Raw genomic sequence first — 19,429 nt, forward strand, 5'->3', positions numbered from 1 at the left:
TTTCTTATCAATAAACAATTATTATAGATAAATTTTATTAAATAATTTACAGTTTTTTTTTCAAGTCGAAAGCATATTCAATATTCTCTCCATTCAGATCAATTAACCTACCTATTGATCAATTATTGTTTTTAAAGCGTTAAAATACTCGTTTTGGTCAATTCGAAGATATTGCCTTGCCTTTCTATTGGAATCTCACAGAGTAGCGTTCCAGGTTCTATTTTTGGGGCAGAATCCAAGATCACATCAGAGTTGTTTTCCCATTCACGATTGAACTAGACACTAATGAGCAGTGAATATGTATTTCATCAATACTTCTTGCAATATTAGGAATTTTAGTACCTTCATTATATTTACTATTTTGTTCAGTTTCGTTTTCAAATCCTAAAATGAATCATAAATCACTATTAAGCCGTCATTTAAGTCTCTCATTCAAGTTAATAACAAATTCATTGTTGCTAGATTGGATAATACACTCACTGGGTATTTACCTAGGGATGAATTGAAATAACGAGTTAAGAAATAATTTAAACCTTCTTCATCATACAACCCATTGGGTCTAACAATATTAAAACATTTATCATTATTGTGTTGCGAGAGCAACACTTTGGTTTTGTCCCGTTTTTTTCTTTCCTATGCCGCCGATGTCGGCTTATTCCTGGAAACTGGTAAGAGTTTAACCTGTGCGGTTTTTACGGAAAGTGTGGACCTCAGGCCAGATTGATGAATATGGCATTACATTTTGGAAAGTTTCGCAGAACTCTTGCCTGGGGCCAAAAAGGATGGTTTTTGCTAGTCCACGAACCAGAGCCTATGGTGTGCGAAGTGAAGTGGAGTTATGTAGCCTATGTCAGAGAGGAGTATCTGAAGTTGTGCAGCCAAGCTTTCGTTTCATCAAACCATATTTCTGCTTTCGAGTGGAAAGCCCCGTTCTAGCAGGCAAGCAGGCAGGCACCACTTTCAAATTGAAGATGGACTAAAATCTATAAGTGTTAAGTATATGCGGCAGTTAACCGGCCCCACAGCCAATATATCTTCTTTGAGTGATAAATAGAAAAATTTACAGAAGCAAAAAAGCTGCATTTTCCCACGGGTCCGAAAGTGCTGCCGTTATTTTCGCTGGGTTTATCATTTGTTTTCTGGACTTGGGATTGAGGTAGAGAAATGTTATCAGATGCACCTCTTAAACTTTAAAAGTTCTGTCATTGCTAAAGAAATTGGAGTTTATTCTTTGCTCCTTTCTAAGTGGTGACGATAGAAAGTTGGCCTACTGCAAAATAATCAACTTTTTAACTAAGAAATGTAGAATTTTTTCGACGGCAATCGATAGCTCTTGATGAGCTGATCAAAGTATATTTCATCCATTTTTTGATACAAGAATTCCTTCATGAGATATACTAGTTTGAAAGTTTCAAGGGGTTGACAACTTCAATAGTAGTGTACACACTGAAACCAAAAATAAGCCGATACCAATTGTGAGACATGTAGGGAACTTGTAAGGAAAGGTCAGCTGTTAGCTCATAATCATCATTGGCAGTGAGTGGTTTTCAAATTTTGCTATTTGGTGTACCTATTATTTGTTTCCACTGTATTTGATGATAAGACCGAGTTGGTTCCAGTGGTAAGACATGTAGGGGACTTGTAAGTAATAATCGTCTGTTAGGCTACAATCATCTTTATTGAAGAGGCGCTTTTAACTTTTGCTAGTTGGTGTAGCCTACCCATACTCACTGTAACCTAGAATTAATTGTCTACGCAACGGGTACAAACGATAACGTAAAACAACGAGGCAATTTCGTAATAATTTATAGAGTGTCATCTATGGTATTTTGATCCTGAAAAGTTACGGATAGCTTTATAATACCAACTAGATTATATAAGATATTGTTGCAAGTCTTGATCCGTCACGATGTCTACGATTGAAAAGGATAAATTTCAACTGGCTGCAAAGTCAATTTAGTCCCTTCTTTCCATATTCTTTTGTTATTGCTGTTTTTTCAACGCTGAGGAAAAGCCTTTGATCATGTGATTACTGATCACGTTCTTCTTTGGACATAACGTTTTAAAAGCTTCGACAGGCTGACAACTTCAGCGTTTAACCGATAGCAAAGAAACTAAACTAAAGTGTTGCTCTAGCAACACTTTATTTGGCGAAGCCAGACAAAGGTTGCCTCAACACTTCATGTTGCTCAGGCAACATAGGTCTAGTTTTTCCCTGTATTCAAGCGCATTGTTTTTAAATTGATGACTAATGTTATACCATGAATACCATAGTGTACACTGAGTTACAGCTATTTCATAATCAGAGTTCCGGTCTAACGTGATCAGATTACTTGTATAGGATTGTTCGATTTCACTTTTGTTATCACTAATAGTGATCAAAACTGTTTATTTGAGATGTATTTTTCTTCATGAAATTCAAATTCTCAGATATTTGTTGCAAATAGTATTGCAGTCATTTTTCTTAATAATTTGTTTTTAATAATGAATCGAGTATGTCAGTAGCCTCATTTCTCACTTCATCACATGCATTTCAAGCAGCTCTGCTACTTAGTATACTATGTAATTTTTCAATCATTCCATTTGCATTCATGTTAATCCTAGTTCCTCACTGAAGACGTATAGCTTAAAAGTTATCTTTAATAGATTTTAACCTTCTTCTATAGATTTATATGAACTCAGATTTTTTTAATTCACTAGGTTTCACACCTTTCATCTTTCCACCATATCTTTGATTAAGTGTTCCTGATTAGCTTATAGCCTCTTAAATATTGATAATTTTCTAAAAAAAAACTAGGCATTTCAAAATAAAATCCCTTTGGATTTTATTTTAATAGATTTTCCTTCCCGTTTTATCCTTTAAACAAATACACCAAGCATATTTACTAAAACAATCGATGACTGAGAATATAATTAAAATTTTATTTTCATTTATACTCATGCATATTAACTAAATCTGCATGTCACTGGTCTTCTTCACTATGAATGTGAACACGTCTTCTTTCAAATGTATGATAAGCTCAATTATGGGAAGAATAACTATTTGGTTTTGTAATACCTTTTTATGGCACTTGGTATTTACCAAGTGACATATAACAATCACAAATTCTGTCGGTCAGTCGGTCCCGGTTTTGCTAGTTTAGGCACTTCCAGATAAGCTAGGACGATGAAATTTGGCAGGTATATCAGGGACCAGACTAGATTAATTTAGAAATAGTCGTTTCCCCGTTTCAACTATTGGAAAATTAGAAAAAAATCACGTATTTTTAACTTACGAACAGGTGATCAAATCATAATGAAATTTGATATTTAGAAGGATTTCGTGTCTCAGAGCTCGTATTTTAAATCCCGACCGGCATTAAGCCGGCATTAGGCAAGTAATTCGGAAAAAAATAGAAAAAATCAGGTATTTTTAACTTACGAACGGGCAATCAGATCTTAATGAAATTTGATATTTAGTTGGCTCTTGTGCTTCTGAGCTTTTATTTTAAATTCCGACCAGATCTCATTATACTGGAACAGTTGGAGAGGGGAAACCGGAAATTCTGGAAAACGTGAAATTTGAAGTATCTTTATCATACGAATGGGTGATTGGATCTTAATGAAACTTGATATATTGAAAAATTTTATGTTTTGGATGCTCCATTTTTAATTTGAATCGGAACCGGTGACATAGGAGGCTGGAGAAGGAAAACAGATATCTTGGAAACTGGATATCTTGGAAAACTTTTATAGTGGAGAGATCGGGATGAAACTTAATGGGAAAAATACAAACAAGTTCTAGATATGTGATTGACATAATTAGAACGGGTCCGCTCTCTTTTGAGAATTTTTTTTTTTGGGGGGGGGGGGGGGTGTTAATTCAGAAAATTAGAAAAGTTGAGGTATTTTTAATTTAAGAATAGGTGACTGGATCTTAATGAAATTTGATATTTAGAAGGAAATAATGCGTCAGAGATCTTATTTTTAATTCCGACCAAATCTGTTAACATTGGGGAGAGTTGGAGGGGGAAACTGAAAATCTTGGAAAACGCTTAGAGTGGAGAGATCGGGATGAAACTTCGTGAGTAGAATAAGAGGATGTCGTAGATACGTGATTAAAGTAACGAGACTGGATCCGATTTCTTTGGGGGATCTAGGGGGGTCCAGTGCTTTAGCAAGTTTGGTGTTTCTGGACACGATAGGATGATAAAAATCGGTAGCCGTGTCAGGGACCTGCACAAATTGACTTGATAAAGTCGTTCTTCTCAATTCCACCGTCTGGCGGGCTGAAGAGAGAGTTAAAATTAGAAAAAATGAGGTATTCTGAACTTCCGAGTGGGTGATCGGATTTTAATGAATTTTGATATCTAGAAGGACCTCGTGTCTCATAGCTCATGTTTTAAATCCTGGTCGGCATTAAGCCTCTGATTTTCCCTTTTAAATTAGTCGATTGATTCTTAGAATTTCGCTACAGCTCATGCCATATGAGCTCTTGGCTCCTCTGACCTCGTTAAAGTGCCTTATGAGCTCTAGGCTCTTGTTTATTTCGGTTACTGATACAGTAAAACCATGTTCTTTTAATGTTCTATGTAAATCGCAATCCATAAAAAGGTTGAATACTAGGTATCTAAACCCTTTTTCCAGGGTTTTTGTTCATTGCTTGTTTTTTTTTTTAAATGATTTTTCTTGCAATCACAAAGTGTACAAATACCCATAATCATTAAGACATATTTGTTTTTGTGAAACTGCCTGAGTTAAAGACTTGGTTCAAGTAACCTTTTTACCTCCCATACAATAAATGACCATTTACTACAGACTTAAATTATTTAACAAATTTAAATTATGATTCATATTAATAAACACTAAAAGATGTCAACATTATCGAGATAGTCTCAATAATAGTAAATCGAAAGCAATAGCATTCTTCAGGCTTGATTATTTGTAAGATTTGGAATTTTGTTTAATAAAATCAACTCCTAATAATTGGCAGACGTTGCAGAAGAGATTAAAAGTTGGTTACAACGAAAATTCATTTTCATCGAATACAAAATTGATTACTGTATTATACAATTAATGAATTGCGGTCATTTGCTAAGGACCTAAATTTAAAGCTTACTGGTAAAACATTTGAAATATTCAATACCATCAATGATCATGTAATTATCAATTTGCGATCACAATATCCAATGGACAAGAAACATAAAAGGAGAAAAAGCAAAAAGCATTATCACTACAATACTGAACCTAAATTAAAAGTAAAATTAGAAAATGAAACCAAAGCAAATAATAAATTATTCCAGATTTAAAACTTCAATTTAATAGTGTGCGAAATAAACATCTTACTCAACTGAAATATTCCAAATAAAACAGATTTCAACTACTAGAAATTATATTGAAGTGAAGAAATAAGTAAAAATTTATTTTAATAGTCAAATAGAAATCAATAAAAAGGATGTTGACAAAAATTGACAATTCTTTCGAGAAGTAACTGGTGGAGAGAGTGTTAAAAATGAACGGAATACTGACATCTCAAATTAATTTATAAACAAGAGAAAATACGAGAAGTTCAAGATATTCCAGAGTATATCCTAAAAGAAGAAGAGCACCATAATAATCCAAGTATTCAATGGATTAGATAAACATCGCTTTGAGCTAATATTTCAGTGAATGCAATTTCAGCTGATTTTGGACCCCTTTTTGACTCTGTTGTTAGAGATTTAAAAATAGAATAAATGAAAGAGATAGTTTCAGACTCCAATTTATAACACGTACAATATTTTATTCTCAGAAAAATAATGAAGAAATCGAACCTTTCCATTATTATAACTATTCCTTGATTTTTAATAAAAATAGCGATATTGAACAAAGCCATCTAAATAGAATTAACAGATATATACACACATTAGTCATAGAAAAATACACCCAGATGAGGCTTACAATTTTAAGAGGCGATGGACTTGATTGTGGAATGACAAGACTTCCAAATTATGTGGGGGTTACTTATACACAAGTGCCTAAATTTGTAAAAATAAAAACGCTTGCATTAATGTAAAAAGTAATTGATAATAAATGCTTTCTTTGGTCAATACTCGCTTATCTTCATCCAGCTAAAAATCATGTAGAGAGACTATTAAAACTATCAACACATGAAAAGGAATTCAACTTTAAAGGATTATTCATTTTCCAATGGATATTCCACATATTTATAAACTTGAACACAAATATAATATTATTTTTTTTATTTGGAATAAGTAAAAGTAAAGCAGTTAGAGCTCGTGTTCCTAAATCTAAGATCAAACACGCTTATGAACAATAATACACTGTTATTGATTGTGGGAAGTATGAGTACCTGAGCTACATGTCCCCAGCAGCTTAAGGCCACTAGGCCGACCGGTACCAATACGGCTCTTCCTACTCATTCCCGCTCTCTTCTGCACAATCATAAACTATTGATAAATCACGTCCTTTCAAAAATTGACTTCTTCAATCTTTAGTCATTATTAAACAATATGTCTATTGCTTTAAGATATCAATTGCTGCCTTAAATTTCTTACGATCAATAACAGCAAGCTTTCAGCAGATTCAAAATTGTAATAGTCTTTCTCTAGCAAGTTTATTGACAAGAATTAGACTGAGTTCTTGGTCACAGCGTATATTGACAAATATAGTCCAATTATTTGTCAATGAAAATGATGATGGTGAAGTTGGGGGCTGTTTTATCAAATCAAATCATAAGGACAATGCAAAAAATATAAAATTTAAACTGAATATGGGGGCAAAGTGGCAGACCATTATCCGGTGTGTTTTTCTAAGGTTATGTTGTTCTGGTGTTTTTTTTTTTTAAACACTGTCTTTAACGAAGAAGCTTAATAAAAAAATTTGATTTTTAATAATTGTCTGCCATGCATGCTATATAAATCTATATAAATGTCTGCTATATAAATCAGAATATGTTTCTTTTCACAGATATTTTAAGCAATATTAGCAGAATAGAGGCGTGATATTCATACTAGTGCCAGTGGTTTAAGCAAGAACAGACATTTCTGTTGGTTTAAAGCGGATGTCAGGGTTGTGGTGGCTAATAATTTCTTTGTAGATAATATGGTTCCTGAGTCTTATTTTCTTAGCAAAATATCTTGCAAGGAGGTATTTTCTTCCGGAGTGAAGGGACTGGATCCCTGCTTCACAATACATAGCTACAATAGGAATAGAATTTAGGCCACCAAGGGCCCTTCTTAAGATTGCATGAAGTGTAGTGTCAAGTTTCTTCAGGAGACATTTCTTAGCTGATCCGTATATAAATGATCCATAGTCTATCTTGGATATCACCACTGACTTGACAATAGTTGAGGCAAAGGCTGTGGGGGCACCTCTTCTTCCAAGGCAGAGAGCATTAATGAAATTCTGTCTTTGTTTGAGACTACCATTCAGCTCATCGAGATGGGGTTTCCATGTCATTTTATGGTCAAATATAACTCCCAGAAAGCGTGCATGTTCTGCAACTACAATCTTTTGTCCATTCAGTTTCACCTGTGGTTTGAAAGCAGCCAGGTTATGCATTTTGTGAAACAACACACTAACTGACTTATGGGTTGAGAAAACCATATTATTACTATTTGCCCAAATTGATAGTTTATCTACCGCTTTTTGGGAGGCTGACTGTAAGCATAAAGGGTCTCTCCCCACAACTGCAACATCATCAGCATACAGAAACAGCTCTGCTCCAAGGACATTTTCCAGGCTTATATCATGGCAATACACCGAGAAGAGAAGTGGGCTTAGAACAGATCCTTGAGGGAGTCCAATGTTATAAGCTTTTCTCTTAAACTCTGAGTAGGAGCCACCCAAGGAAGCCTAAACCTCCCTGCCCATCAAGAATTGGTGGATCGCACGTATACGACCGGTTGATTCGCTCAAATGTCAACTTAACAACAACAACAGCAACATAATTGTCTGCTGAAAAAGAAGAAGAAGAATTGTCTATTTTTTTGTTAAGTGACGCGTTTGTTAAGAAGAAGAAGAAGTGACGCGTTTGTTAAGAAGAAGAAGAAGTGACGCAGAGGGCAAAACCGTGTGTACTTTCTCTACAATAACAACAACAGATTAGGCTACTGTAAAGATCGTTTTACTTAATTCAATCCTCTTGTAAGTTATTCTTTAATTTGTTGATAGTTTATTTGGATTTTTATGTGCTAGGCTATTTTTTGTTTTGTTTTTCAATGCTTCTATTTACACTCTTTCCAAATAGTCTAGCCTAGTTCTTTTACTTAGGAATTTTGTTTTGAGCCCTTCATGGATCCTTCAAGATGATTCTTTTTTATCTTATTTTGCTATAGAAAGGGGTTAAAATAGTTGTTAAAAACCTACATGGCTATAATTCCATTTTTCTAAAATTATAGCCTAGGCTGCTAACCACAAACATGGATTCATCATAGCTTAATCCAATTGAATACACAATTTATACTGAAAAAGTGGGTTTTACTACATCCAATCTTTTTGTAAGTCATTCTTTGATCTTATGGTAGACTAGTTTATTTGGATTTTTAATTTGCCATTCTTTTTTGTGGGTAAATTGAGGAGAAACAGTAACTCAGGTAATAATTTCAATCCTAAATACCTCCCTCCCTCCTCCCTCCACATTGTCCCACACAGAGGCTATAGGGTAAATTTTTGGGTAAGGTTTATATTAACAGACTATTCAGGTAGTTAAGAAATAAACACAGGTTACCTCTATAGTAAGAATTGCATCCTGAATCCAAATTACACATGCACTCATGTTGGAAATGAATTTTAGTTCCACCCCTAGCCTATAGGCCTATACCAATTTGGGTATATTTTTGCACATTAGGAGTAGGAAAGAAAAGATAGTATTATTTTGTCAAAAACAACCAATAACTCATACTTTGATTAAAAATGTGTCATTTTTCAGAGCTTAAAAGGTACTTAAATGTGAACTTGCAATGGAAGCAATTATTAAGTTCATAAAGAGCATAAAAGAAGTCATTGATTAGCATGCTCAGTTTATTGGTAAGTCAATAATATGGACAGTGATATATTTACCAAGTTTATTTCTTAGCTACCTAAATTATTTCTTAATTATTACCAAGTTTATTATTTATTTACCAAGTTTATCTCTTAGCTACCTGAATATAAACCTTACCCTAATTTTCTGATTAACTCTCTAATTAGAAAGCTTTGGAAGAGTTGAATTATTGACCTTCAGATAATATAAACATACCACTCAATGCTCTTTTATGCTTTTTCCAAATATAATAGCCTAGCTTAGTTGTGTTTACTTAGAATTTGGTTTTAAGCCCCTTTTGGATCCTTGAAGATGATATCTTATTCTATTATTTTGCTATCAAAAGGGGTTAAAATAATTGTGAGAAACTTTGGCTACTATGATATTTGACTTGGGTATAATTCTATTTTGCTGAAATTATAGCCTACTAACCACAGGTATTGATCATAATCCAATTCCAGTACATGATTTATAAATTTTAAAAAATGTTTTTGCTATAAGCTATTAGTTTACCTATAAATGTTTAAATTGGTTTACTCAAAAATTAAATCTACTGTAATAAAATCAGAAACAAGAAAACACATGGAAAATGTATAATTATATAGCATATGCAACACTAGGGATGGCAGCAAAATATAGTAGGGTTGCAGTGCTAACTACAATGATTCTGCATATAGCCTAATGAAATAAGAATTGTTGTTTTTAACCCTTTATACAGCCAAAAAATAAAAGGAAAAGGTACCATCTTTAAGGGTCCACAAAATGCTTAAAATTTTATTTCAAAGTAAAAGCATTATAGGTAAATATAGAGTAGTGCATATAATTGACCTACAAATAAAGTGAATATACTACACTATGTCATTTTTTATTCTCTTTATGAATCTAATAACTGTTTTTCTTGCAAATTCAGTTTAAGCCTTTTTGTTGAAAATGATAATATTTTTTTTTATGGTTTCTGGGTAGGCTATAAAAAGGGTTAAAATATTAGATTCAAACTTACTATTTCATTATAAGATCCATTTAGTTAACATTATATAATCCACAGGCATTAATTTGTCTCAATTATGTAAACTAAAAAAAGATTCAAAACAGTTTTTTCATCTGCCATGTTTCTTCTGTTGGATTTGATGTTTTTTACTTTTTTTGTGAAATGACAGTTTTTAAGTGGGCTAAATGAATAAGAAGATTACATGACAGATTTGTTTTGAATTTTTTTATGCAACTTAATCTTGACAAATCAATGTTTGTGAATTATAAATATTTTACAAAATGAATTTATAATGAAATAGTAAGTTTGAAGCAGCTGTTTTAACCCATTCTAATATCCAAAAACTATTGAAAGCAATTATTTTAATCAGAAAGAGCTTAAAAACAACGTTTTTATGCAAAAAGACATTTGGCAGTATATTCATCATATTTGAAGATCATTAAATTCTCCCAAACCTTGATTAGCCTATCCAGATTCATGAAGCATTTGAAATAGTTCAGTGTTTGAAATCCAACATGTCTTTCTTTCTTTTACAGCTGGATTCAGGTCTATTTGTATTGACAGGTTGAGGAACCTGTTCACAAAGAAAACAAGGCATCAACATATTCAAAACAGTGGAGAAATATAATAACTGGGGTTATATAGGGCCATGAGAGAGGGTGGTCATGGGCATTTTGTATTTACAAATGAACTGTTATTATATTTAGAAAGAGTGTTAAAAGGGCACCAAGTAGTGTAGTGCTTTCACCTTGTCTGTATGTAAAAAATAAAATAATGTACCATACTTATTTATAATCATAGAGATAAATACAATAGAGTTAGATATAAGATTAGACTATATACAATTTTTTCTGATTATATTGGCTAAGTTTAGTTTGTGTATGTAGAAGCTTGGTAGAAGATTAATACACTACTTGATGCATCTTTTTATGCTCTTTCTAAATATACTAATCATTTTCTCTGCAAAACTCCATGGTAACATTGCAGTCTAGGAGCTCTTTTGAAGGAAATATTATAAAACAAAATGAGTAGCATCATTTGATTTTTTTCTCTTATTTCATATATTATGGTCATTTTTGTTACAATACATCCTCCCCCCTTATTGTCCTAGATTTGGCTATAGGGTATATGTAAAACTAAAGAAAAACAAAACAACAACATTCATACTTTGTAATATATTGCAAGTTTCTATTACCTTAAATTGCAGCTTGGAGCAATATAAGGATTTTTCCTTGTAGAAACTCCAGAGTTGATAATACATGACACATAATTTAATATGTACACTTGACTAGTGGTTTGATGTTGCTGATTTGAGTGCTTCCCAATTATACTTGCAATCCTTTGTTGACCATTTGTGGTTAAGATGGTTCTTAAAGCTGTTTGTGGTTTGGGCAGCAATGGCATCTGGCAGTAATTTGTTCCAGAGGTTGGTAAGATAATAGGCATGTTGTTGCTTTGAGGAGAAATGCCTGGATAACTGTAAGTTATGTCCCCTTGTAGAAGAATTCCAAGACACCAGAGGAAGGAGATCAAGAAGTGTCTTTGAATTAATAAGTTTATGAACCAGAACAGCATCACTCATCTTCTTGTATAAACCAGAGTTGAGAGTTTCAGCTTGCATAGCCTTATAGGGTAAGGGAGCTCATGCAGTCCACTCGCCATCTTAATGGCTTTTCTCTGGACATCTTCAAGAATTTTAACATCTTTTTTGAAAAAGGGGGATGCAAGGACCATACCTGTCTCAATCCTTGGCCAAACAAGTCCTTTATACAAAAGGTTCAGAATTTTAGGAGAATGAGAGGAAATTGTTCTTTTTATGAGCCCTGGTGATGAGCTAGCTGATGCTGCTGCCTTCTTTGCATGAGTGCTAAATTTAAGATGGTTGTCAAACAATTACTCCTAGGTCCTGTTCTTCCAACACTGGAGAAAGGGGCTGACTGTAAAGAGAGTAAGTTGTATTGATATTCTTGTATCCAAAGTGTAAAACATGGCATTTTGACACATTGAGTAGCCAAGATTTTGCCCACATGCTAAGGAGATCAAGGTCTGAAGTTGGGAAGTATCCCCAAGAGTGCTAACTGGACCAGTTACCTTGGAATTATCAGCATATAGTGTCATCCTGCTTTCAAGTGCTAGAGAAGCATTGTTTATGAAAATATTGAACATGGTAGGGCCAAGCACACTACCCTGTGGAACCCCAGCAAAAAACAATCTGAGAGGAGGAGAGGATAGGATTGCCATCTGTATCAAATAGTCTTACATGCTGAACATGATTCCTCCAGAACCAATAGATTGTAGCTTGAGCTCAAGTCTCTTATGATAGACTTTGTCAAATGCTTTTGAAAAATCAAGAGAGATCATGTCAACAGGGATTCCCAACTTCATTAGTTTTGTAATGTAGTCATATGACATGAGCAGATTAGTGTTGACTGATCTGTTGTTTCAGAAACCATGTTGAGATCTGTTGAGAAGATGATTCTGATCAATATGCTCAATAACTGCTTTGTTGACAATACATTCATGAAGCTTAACAACAACAGATGTAACACTAATAGGCTGGCAGTTTTCTGCACAATTTTTTCTTGCCATTTCGTGAATAGGGGAATATGTGCCACCTTCCACTCTGCAGGAAGCTTTGAGCTATCAAGAGATAGTATGATGAGCTTTGAGAGTGGGTATGCTATTTCTGTTCTGCAATCATGCAAAAGACAGGGGTGGAGGCCATTTGGCCCTGCAGATTTATTTACATCCAACAAAGCAAGCTGTCAAAGCATCAACATTTAAAATCGTTTCAAATAAAATTTCCATCCAATATTGTAATCAATCACTCAGGCACCACCAGATTTTACCAGGCCAAGAATACAAGGAAACAATTTGCAAAAAAGACACAATAGAAAGAAAAAACACCAGAGAAATATAGTACTAAGGCTATGTCCAGGGTATGAGATATTGTCAGAAAAAAAACAAAATTGGTATTTGGGATGAGCATAAAATTAGGAATCTGATGGTACTACTCTTTTTTTTATAAGGTTTTTTTTTTTTCAAAATGAGCTGCTAAGCTGCAGTTTTACCAGTATTATTTTGAGCAATTATAGGGATGCTTTAAATGACAACTTATTCCTTGTTAGAAAATGGGGCAACAGCCTATGTTAATGGCCCTGCAGAAAAAGAAAATAAGTAAAAGTCATCTCCCTGGTTTACAGGAGAAACATAGGGGATGCCACTTTAGCCTATAAGCTAATGAGGGCTATTACTCTCCCAGTGTCAGCTTGTCAAGCAGTCTACCATATCTAGATTCCACACTCAATTCTTTTCATCACAAATTGTTAAAATTTGGAACAAACTATCTAATGAAACCGTTACTGGTGAATTTGTTGATGTTTTCAAATGAAGGCTGGATACTGAGTGGTCCTCCAAAGAGAGTAAACTCAATTGGGATGCTACATATTATGCAACAGTGCCTGGTGATTAAAAAACTATGAGTACAACTAAAATCATCATTCTGGAACTGTACAAGGAGAAATTCTTAGATTGCTCCTAGCTGCAATTTAAGGTCACACCAATAGATTCCATATTTTATAAGGAATATATCTTTTATAACAGGTGTAATACTTCACAAAGAAACCCAAAGAATCTTGAAATGCAAAATAATAGAGAAATATATTATTTTGGCCAATAGTTGAATTCATTTTCAAGCCCTAAAAGAGATTCCAAAATGCATAGTTCTTCATGCTTTTTGTTAGTAGAACCCAGAGGAAATAAACCAGTACCCTTACCAGTACAATCTGATTCCTGATAAAATACCAGTACCACCTGATTCCTAATTCAATACCTTCTAAATATAAGACAATGGCAATTTGTCATTACAATGGCAATTGCACCTAAGCCCTCCCTCCCTGACACAGTGGCATCAATTCTCAGAAGCTTATGGGGGAGGTAAAATGCTTTTTTATAGTACTTGGTATTAACCAAGTGACATACAGCAATTGCAAATCCTGTTGGTCTGTTGGTCCTGGTTTTGCTACTTTAGGCACTTCCAGGTAAGCTAGGATGATGAAATTTGGCAGGCATATCAGGGATCGGACCAGATCAAATTATAAATAGTTTTTTTCCCTATTAGACCATCTGGGGAGGAGTAGGGGCTGGTTAATTAGGAAAAAATAGAAAAATGATATATTTTTAACTTATGAATAGGTGATGGCATCTTAATGAAATTTGATGTTTGGAAGGATGTTGTGTCTTAGAGCTCTTTTTCTAAATCCTGACCAGATCCGGTGACATTGGGGGGAGTTGGAGGGGGAACCTAAAACCTACTCAGATCAGGATGAAACTTGATGGGAAAAATAAGCAGATGTCCTAGATACCTGATTGACATAACCGGAAAGGATTTTCTCTGTTTGGGGGAGTTGGGGGGGGGGGGTTAATTCTGAAAAAATTAGAAAAAATAAGGTATTTTTAACTTATGAAGGAGTGATCAGATCTGAATGAAATATCATATTTAGAAGGACCTCGTAACTCAGATCTCTTACTTTAAATCCCGACTGGATCCAGAGTCATTAAGGGGGAAGTTGGGAGGGGGACTGGAAATCTTGGCAAACACTTAAAGCAGAGAGATCAGGATGAAACTTGGTGCAAAGAATAAAAACAAGTCCAAGATACATGACTGACATGAACTGATCCGCTCTGGATCCAGTGACATATGGGAGAGTTGGGGAGGAACCTAAAATCTTGGAAAACGCTTAGAGTGGAGGGATCGGGATGAAACTTGGTGGGAAAAATAAGCAGAAGTCCTAGATTCATGATTGACATAACCAGAACGGATCCGCTCTATTTGGGGGAGTTGGGGGAGGGTTAATTCTTAAAAATCGGAAAAAATTAGGTATTTTTACCTTATGAAGGAGTAATCGTATCTTTATGAAATTTCACATCTGACTGGATCCGGCATCATTGGGGGGGGGGGATCTTGGAAAACACTCAAGGCGGAGAGATTAGGATGAAACTTGGTGGGAGGAATAAAAACATGTCCAAGATATGTGACTGCCATAACCGGAATGGATCCGCCCTCTTTGGTGGAGTTGGGGGGGAGTAATTTGGAAAATTAGAAAAAATGAGGTATTTGTAACTTAGGAACTGGTGATCAGCTCTTAATGAAATTTGATATTTAGAAGGATCTTGTGCTTAAGAGCTCTTATTTTAAGTCCTGACCAGATCTGGTGACATTGGGGGGAGTTGGAGGGGGAAACCGTATTTCTTGGAAAACGTGAAAATTGAGGTATCTTTATTGTACAAATGGGTGATTGGATCTTAATGAAACTTGATATATAGAAGGATCTAATGTCTGAGATGCTTCATTTTCAATTCGAATCGGATCCGAGGACATAGGGGGTTGGATGAGGGGGGGGGGACAGAAATCTCGGAAAACGCTCAGAGTGGAGAGATCAGGATGAAAGTTGATGGGAAGAATAAGAACAAGTTATAGATATGTGATTGACATAATTGGAACGGATCTGTTCACTTTGGAGGAGCTGGGGGGTGTTGATTTGGAACAATTAAAAAATTGAGAAATTTTTAACTTAGGAATGGGAGACTGGATGACGTGATTGACGTAACCGTACTGGATCCACTCTCTTTGGAGGAGTTAGAAGGTGGGGTTTAGTGCTTTGCCAAGTTTGGTGCTTCTGGACGTGCTAGAACAATAGAAATTGGTAGAAATGTCTGGGAGCCTCACAAATTGACTTGGTAAATTCGTTTTCCCTGATTAAACCATATGGGGGGCTGAAGAGAGAGGAAAAAGTAGAAAAAATGAGGTATTTATACCTTACGAGCGGGTGATCGGATCTTAAGGAATTTTGATATTTAGAAGGACCTTGTGACCCGGAGCTCTTATTTTAACTCCTGACCGGCATTAAGTCTCCGATTTTCCTTTTAAATCAATCTGTTGATTCCTAGAATCTTGTTAGAGCTCATACAATATGGGCTCTTGGCTCGTCTGGCGTTGTCACAAGTGCCATATGAGCTCTTAGCTCTTGTTTAATCTAGAGGGGTTCTTTTGATGTTTTTTTTTTTTTTTCATAATTTTCTTTTTTAAGACACCAAAAAAAATTTTATAAATTGCAGTTCACTATTATATAAATAACTGAATATTTTAAAGGTTAGGCAATTTTCCAGAAAAACTTAAAATCATCCGTCTACATAATTATTTTTAATGTTAAGAGACACAATGTTCAAACCAAGAAGCATGGAATAATGAACTATATTATTTTGGGTATTTTTATGGACAAACTGTAAACTAAAGGGGTAGTGTGTTTGAAAATAGTTCTGCTACAAATAATCCAGAAAGTATTAAGACTAAAGAAGAATTCTTAGAAATACCTATACTCTTTCCAAAAATAATTATCATGACTCTTAACAGTTGTTGGAACACAATTGTGACAGCAGTTGATTTTCACATTTAGAAATTACGTTTGATTTTTAAAACAAAGCTTGTTTTTTGCTTGATATCACAAACACAATCCACTAACATGTCTTGGTAGCCCAGTCAGGGTCTTTACAAGCAGGGTTGCCACCACAGTCAGTTCCCAAAGTGCTACAATTGCCCAAGTTTATGTTCTACACAGTAATTTTTGCTGGCACAATCAAAAAAATTTGGGCATGTTGCAGCTAGCACTGGGACTTGCACATGGTCTGTTTAAGTGTACTTGGATTAGTTTTTAGGCCAATTTTTTTATATCATTTTTAATGTGGAGGAATAAAATTGTAGCTGATCAGAGCAGAGTGCTGAATGGGCAAATCTACTTGCACATGCACATCCTGTATTTAAATGTATTTAGATTATTGTCATGCATAAAAAAAGTTTCTGATATGTATTTTGATGTGAGATATGTCATGTTATTGCATTTTATTTGTCTATATTTTCAATTTGGTCTTATAAAAGAAACAGTGCAACATTCAATGTAGCATGTGCTGCAGTGATGAAATAGTGCTAAAATAGTGCTTTTAGTGCTACATGTGGCAATCCTGCTTACAAGAGGAATATAATTATGTATTTAGTTGTTGACTAATGCACCTCTTTACTTTTTTAAATCTTTACTTTGTATTTAATAACATTTGATTCTTGCTTTCATCCCATGATCTATTTAAATCCCTCAGGTTAGGAAATGATTAGTTAAAATGCGCAATTAATAATAATTGTGTAGAAAATTTAATAATCAACTTCACAATAAGTCTCCAAACATAAATGATTTAGTTAATTTATTAATAACTAAATTAATCTATGATATGTTTGTATTATAATTTGTTGGAATGGAAAAACTCATTGGGATTTTACTGATATTGAAAACACCAGTATTTAATGTTTTCTTCAGTAAACCTCATGCAAAAGGCAGCAAAAGTCATCATAGAGCACTGTGAAGATGGAAATCCATAGCTTGGTCCATAGCCGGTTTAAGGGTAAAAAGTCTTAATTGCCATCTAAATAATTTTACTTACAAATTGTGGAACTTTACGTGAAATGTGCTCCAATCACAGTAAATGTAATATACAGTAGCAAAAAGTCCTATACTCACCATGGAAAATTTTTGACACAGATCTAAAACCGCACAAGATTCATGACCCCACCTTTGTGCATGCACAATGACACATATTTCTGATAGAAAAGAAGTAGCAACGGAAATTATGACTCTGAGGTATATGCCCAGAGTATAATTACACACTATGAAATGTGTGTCATGTTTAGAAAAATAATCCGCTACTGGTATAAACTTATCCTGTGGCTCCAATTGAACTAGATGCTAAAAATAACTATTCAAATAATTTCAGAATCAAAGTAACTATGAAAATAGCTGTAGAAGGTTGTGCCCATGGAGAATTGGATGTCATTTATGAAAGAATTGCTCAAGAAGAAGCAAGAGGCCATTTTAAAGTTGACTTACTCATTTGCTGTGGAGATTTTCAGTCAGTTAGAAATGCTTCAGATCTTGCCTGCATGGCTGTACCACAGAAGTACAAAGAAATGTGCTCCTTTCACAAGTATGTAGCTTGGATTCTTATCCTGATTATCCTTTTGATTTTAGATCCATCACACTGCTATTGCATTTAATATATATTCAGGAGGGGGAGCATAAATTTTTTAAGCTTTTTGTGGGAAGAATTTTTTGCTCATGAATTCTGTAGTGACTAAATTGTGATAAAATGCTATGTATTTTCAATAATGCAACTTCAAATGGTATGTAATACATCTAAGTGTACTGCATACTCTTTAAGGAAGTGGGAATGAAATGCATTGTCCCAGTCAGGGCCATAATCTCCTACTGCATGAAGGAGATATGCCTCTGCAATTGGAACCAACAGGTAAAGATTTTCTAGAGGAATATTTTTTCTCTGTGTGACACAGTATATATTGTGACACAAAGGCCTTCAACCCTAAGGTTTCAGTCAAAGGGAAGTTTTTTTTCAAATTTTTCTCTTGCAGATAAGTAATTTGGCTTACAATAGTATAAGAAGTTTGTAATGTTATTCTGTAGGAGTTTGTGCAAAGCATGGCGATTCATTTTTTTTTAGATATATGAGCCTAGATACTAATCTATCACCAGATAAAGCCAATTTGGCCAACAAATTTGGTGAGTATCCTTTGCCCACCCTACCATGTTTGAAATCTTAAGATGCTCAAACCACTTTGTTCTTAGATACTAGACTTGTTGGGATAACCATACAGAAAAAAGAGTTAAATTATTGGTACACACAGGCCCAGATATTAGTCAATTAGGGCTATTGGAATCTTTTCTTGGGGGGGGGGGGGGTAGGAAACAAACCTTAAGATTTTTTAGCAAGATACTCTTCTAGGGGCCAGTTGAATGTTTAGGAATAATATTCTAGAAGCATTGTCTCTGTCTAAACAGGGCTGTAGCCCCAATCCTAAGATGTATTTTATGCTTCATTATTTTTTAGATTTTGAGACCAATCCAGGATAGGGGGGGGGGGCAATTACTCCTTCATGTATGATCCAAGTCACTAGATGTTTTCGTAGTTACTGGACATCATACTTGCTATTTAAGAAAGGTAGCTTGCAAGTACAAATTATTTGTTTGCTAATATAGCCTTATTTCCATTTGCTAAGCTTGCAAAATTTTGGTTAACTTGGCACTACTTTCTTAAAATAAATCAAATTATTTGTTTAATCCTTTCAAATGCGATAATCAGTAGGCCTACTATTAATTTAATCACTATAATTCTTTAGATTGGAATTTTAAAGTTTACATGGAAATACATTTTCCAGGACTAATTTTAATAAAGAAAGTATTGAAATTCAAAAAAAAGAATCCCTCCCCCCCCAAAAAAAAACAACAACTGTAAATTGTACTTTTGCATATAAATGAAACTTCATCAACCAAATTCAATAAAGGAAATAGATGAAATTTTAGAAAAAGATCTGTTTTTTT

At 34.4% G+C, this 19,429-nt stretch overlaps 1 protein-coding gene across 1 annotated transcript in view; it reads left to right on the forward strand.

Moving 5' to 3' along the window:
* The first annotated feature begins 8,017 nt into the window (after positions 1 to 8,017).
* LOC136031386 (lariat debranching enzyme-like) overlaps positions 8,018 to 19,429 on the forward strand; it is a 57,234-nt gene continuing 45,822 nt past the window's right edge. The window contains exons 1-2 of the mRNA XM_065710908.1: positions 8,018 to 8,127; positions 17,811 to 18,020. Coding sequence (XP_065566980.1) covers positions 17,824 to 18,020 — 197 coding nt within the window. The 5' untranslated portion in view covers positions 8,018 to 8,127; positions 17,811 to 17,823. The remainder of the gene's footprint in view (positions 8,128 to 17,810; positions 18,021 to 19,429) is intronic.

Source organism: Artemia franciscana, chromosome 9 (assembly GCF_032884065.1).
Source record: "Artemia franciscana chromosome 9, ASM3288406v1, whole genome shotgun sequence".
Lineage (NCBI taxonomy): Eukaryota > Metazoa > Arthropoda > Branchiopoda > Anostraca > Artemiidae > Artemia > Artemia franciscana.